This window comes from Colobus angolensis, unplaced genomic scaffold (genome assembly GCF_000951035.1).
Source record: "Colobus angolensis palliatus isolate OR3802 unplaced genomic scaffold, Cang.pa_1.0 Scaffold236, whole genome shotgun sequence".
Taxonomy (NCBI): Eukaryota; Metazoa; Chordata; class Mammalia; order Primates; family Cercopithecidae; genus Colobus; species Colobus angolensis.
Genome location: NW_012115555.1, coordinates 278,393 through 282,587, shown reverse-complemented (window position 1 = coordinate 282,587; position 4,195 = coordinate 278,393). Strand labels below are relative to the sequence as shown.

Sequence of the window (4,195 nt, the reverse complement as noted above, 5' to 3'; positions counted from 1 at the left end):
GAGACGGGGTATCACCATGTCGGCCAGGCTGGTCTTGAACTCCTGGCCTTAAGTGATCCTCCCAAAGTGCTCCCACCTTTGCCTCCCAAAGTGCTGGGATTACAGGAGCGAGGTGCCTGACCACCACCACCCACCTTTTGGATAGACGTTAAGAGGATTTGTGGTGTTAGGAATGGGGCTGCTTAACACACAGTAGGTATTCATTCATAAGATGATGACCGTTTTCTTACTTGTCTGTACTCCTGCACCACTCTCCTGTTCTCCCTCTTTTTCATCACCTGGACCACTGCCCATAGGATGAAGTCCAATCTCTGACCTTGACTTTCTGTGGTCCTTTCTTCATCACACGTTCCCTCACACCTGTGCTTCTTTTACCTCAGGACGCTCCTTTCCTGGAACATACTGCATTTTCTGACTTGTCAGGCTCTGCTCAAGACATGTTATTTGCCTATGGAAACTTTCCATCCACTTCCACCTAGCGAACCTGTTCATTAGAGCAAGTTCAATGCTGTCTCCTCAGAGGCTCCCTGGAGGCTTTCAGATGGACTTCATCTCCCCGCTTTCTGTAAACATCTTGAACTTTACTCATCATGCCTTGAATCAGTTAATTAGGTATGGGTCTGCCTCCCCACTAGATTGTAAGCTTGAAGCAGGGTTTAAATTGATCTTTGGGCTACATAATGCTCAGCTGACCTACACGGAACAGCGTCCCTCCCAATTCCTTTTCCTAACTTAACCCAAACCTGCCCCAACCTGAGTTCTCAAACTGACCCTCTTCAATCCCATTCTTTTCTAGGCCTGTTCCTCCAATTGAATCCCAGTGCATCCTCCACTGAGACTCAACTCCTGGTGCCAGCTCTAGAGAGCAGAGATACACTTCCACCTACCCACTGCTTCATGGCAGGCACTGAGTCACCCCTTGGGAATCCCTGGCACCCCCCCCTGCCCCCACCATGCTGGACAGGATGCCTGCTGCCTGCCCCAAGGGGTCAGAGGAAGCCAGGGCCTCTAGGGCTCAGTATTTTTATCAGCCTAGGAAACAAGAGACACAGAAGCGGAAACCATGTGGTCAGAGAAAGTGAACAGCCCTTATCTCAGGGGAACCCCCACCAAGGCTGGGGGCCAGACAGCAGGTAGGGACGTTGAAAAGACTGTGATCCGGTGGGCCCAGGTTTCAGGGCTTATTTTGCTTTGGTTTTATGTAACTCATGCAGAAGGGGAAATGATGTGCTTAAAAACCAGTAAGGGTGGAGAAGCAAATTTGGTCACCAATTTTCTGCAATTTACCTCTCAACCCCCAGCTTAGGGATCATAACCCCAACTCCCCCAAGGCCAAACCTGGGCTCTTTGCATGCCACTTCCGAAAAGCTCCAGCCTGTGAGAGGAACCGGACGCCAGGGTCACACACAGCTTGAAGTCTCTTCTCTGAATCACAGCAGCTTCCTCTCACAAGATCTTTCTCACCAGCCCTTCCCCCTCCTGCACCCTGAACATCTGCCTGGTCCTTCAGAGGCCTTGGGTCTCTTCCGAACTTCAGGCTCTCTGTCTTCTTCAAGGATCTCATGCTCACCCATGTTCCCATGTTCCCAGAGGTTTGCCCTCCCTGTCCTCTACTGACTTCCACTTCCACTCCTGGGATTCTCCTGTAGAGACCTGGGCTCACAAACCTGAAAACTAAGTTTCTGATTGATAAGATGCTCTGGTGTAACTATGCAGACAGTGCACTCACCAGCACATGCCTGTACTCTCCTTGCAGCCCTGTCCTTTCTTTTTGCCGAGTTCCCAGTTGCGTCCTGGGCGATGGTAGTGGGGTCTGGTCTGTCATTTCTTATCTTAGTTTCCACAGAGCCCCCCTCTCTCGTCCGTGGTAATCCCAGACTCTCCCTCTACCCCTCAGGACTTCAACTACTGATTCTTGGAAAAGGAAGGCCTTTTCCAAGAGGGAAGGCCATGCCTGGGCTGCCCAGAGATGAACTCAGGTTTAGGATGGGGCAGAAGCTGAATGGCAGAGATGAAGATTGGGGTCCTGGAGGAAGAGAGGTACAACTGACAAGCTAGAGGGCAGAGACGGATGGAGCCAGTGGCATGGCTGGCCTTGGGTGTGGAGCTCCAGTTGCCCAAGAACAGACAACCCAGGTTACATAATTTTGCTCTTTCCACCTCCTTCCTCTGCTCCTAATTTTAGCAACTGAAATTCCACTCCCCCACAGGGCTCTTCCTCCAGCCATTCTGCTTGTATTCCCCATCCTCCCCCAGCCTCCTCATGGCCCCCCAGCCCCGGCTGCCCCCAACTCGTTCATTCAGTGACTCAGCAAAGGGAAAGCCCTGTGTTGGGGGAAGGGGGTGTTAAGTGGAGAGGAGGATGTGGTTCAGCTTGGGGAGGCAGGGAGGGGAGGGAAACTGGTTTTGTTCCCCTTTTTGCCTCTGTTCGCATCTATTTCTCCAGCCACAGACTGCAGGGTGGACAAGACTCCAGTGGAGGGAGCGGAGTGAGACTGCATGGCAAACTGGGCCTTCTTAGGGCTGAACTGTGGGGGCATGCAGAGGCTTCTTGCCTCCAGCTGAGAGCCCGCGTTAGCGTGTGCGTGTGTGTTGCAGGTGTGTGGGAGCTGTGGGTTTCAGCAGGCGGGGCGGGAAAGGAGATGTCATGGGTGATGAAAACCACAGCAATGGAAAAAGACAGAGGAGACACTGGGAGTGAGATGTGGAACCAGGTCTTATTAGGAAACGGCAGAGTCAAAGAGCAGTGGTGGCGGCCCGCACTCCCCACTCCCACTTGTTACAAGTTTCGCTCCCACCCATATCCTCTGCTGAGCAGCACCTGGCTCTTCCTTGTGGTCCCCATCCTTTCCCTTACCCTTCCTTCTGCCTCATCCTGAGGCTGCAGCCCCGAAGTTTCTTGCTTCTTCCCTAGGGTCACTTGAGGGCCTCTGCATGGCGATTCAGGGCCTGAGAAAGGGCTGTCACTGCTCCCATCACACGGCCCAGCTCCCAGGTCTCAATCTGGCTTCGGAATCGCTGCAGGAAGCGGTCAGGGTGCCAGCGGACCTGCTGGACCCTCAAGTACCTCCTCAGAGCCCCCTGTTCCTCCAAAGGGGGGCCCCTGGCCACCAGGGCTGCAGCCATGGCCTCTGGGTCCCCTCCCCCAGGGCAGGGCCAGGGCACATCACCAAATCGCCAGAGGCTGCCCCTCCCCGCTCCTCTGGGGTGCTCTGCCCTGGGCCCAGCCCTGGCTGGCTTGGGTTCTCGGTCCCCTAGAGCCTCCTGTGCCCTCCTGGCTCGGCTCTCACGCAGTTCTTCCTCCTTGGCCCGGGCTCGCTCTCTGAAGAGCCGCTGCTCCTCCTCCTGCTGTCGCCAGCTCTGACTGGAGCCCTCAGCCCGTGGCGGTCGACAGGATCCCTCTGCTTCTCGCTGCTGCTGCTGGCACTTCTGGGCATGTTCCCGGGCCAGGCGATCTGACCAGGCTGAGAAGGACTCAGGTTCCTGGGTCTCATGGGAGGCATCACCTGTTTGGGAGGGTGGGATGGGGGTAGTTGGAGAGAGGCTGTGAGAAGGTGATGGACACCCAAGAGGCAGGGAAACACAGAGAAGGAGGCAGAGGAGCCTAGTGTGATGCATTCATGCAGATGGAAAGCGGCCAGCGCGGAAGGGCAGCTGTGGATAGCAGTGGACTTCTCACCTTCAAACCTCCCCATGACTTCCTGCCACTCGTCCTCCAGCTCACCCTGGAGCTTCTGCCTCCATTCCCGCTCCTTGGAGGCATCATCTTCTTCCTCCTCTTCAGCAGAATCCCAGGGGGGTCCCCAGCCCAAAATTTGGCCAGGGGTTTCCCCATCCTTATTCTTTATTCCCATGGCAGAGGGACAGCGGCTTAGCAGCGGGAGGAAGAAATCGGTGTAGGCTGTTGGTGGGAGAGCAGGAAGCAGAAGTTAGCTGGGACTCCCACTCCTCGGCAAAGCTGCCATCTTGAATCCTGCTGGTTACTCACTCCCTTGGTCTTAAAGCAATGGAAGGGTGGCCCACATGTATGCCTCCTGGGTATCAGGAAATAACCATCACTGATAAATAAAGACTGATAGTTTACTACATGCATGATAAGTGTGGTAGTTTAAAATATTCTTGGCTGGGCGCGGTGGCTCATGCCTGTAATCCCAGCACTTTGGGAGGCTGAGGTGGGCAGATCACGAGGTCAGGA

General features: G+C 54.8%; 1 protein-coding gene across 4 annotated transcripts in view; it reads right to left on the bottom strand.

Annotated features, from left to right (window-relative positions):
* Positions 1-2,698: 2,698 nt before the first annotated feature.
* Positions 2,699-4,195, bottom strand: part of NFKBIL1 (nuclear factor of kappa light polypeptide gene enhancer in B-cells inhibitor-like 1) — an 8,588-nt gene continuing 7,091 nt past the window's right edge. For 2 of the 4 annotated variants that reach the window (XM_011944670.1, XM_011944668.1), the window contains exons 3-4: positions 3,680-3,901; positions 2,699-3,506 (exon numbers count right to left, since the gene is read on the bottom strand). In XM_011944670.1, coding sequence (XP_011800060.1) covers positions 2,917-3,506; positions 3,680-3,901 — 812 coding nt within the window. In that variant the 3' untranslated portion in view covers positions 2,699-2,916. The remainder of the gene's footprint in view (positions 3,507-3,679; positions 3,902-4,195) is intronic. The other 2 variants (XM_011944672.1, XM_011944669.1) reach the window with 1 other exon arrangement.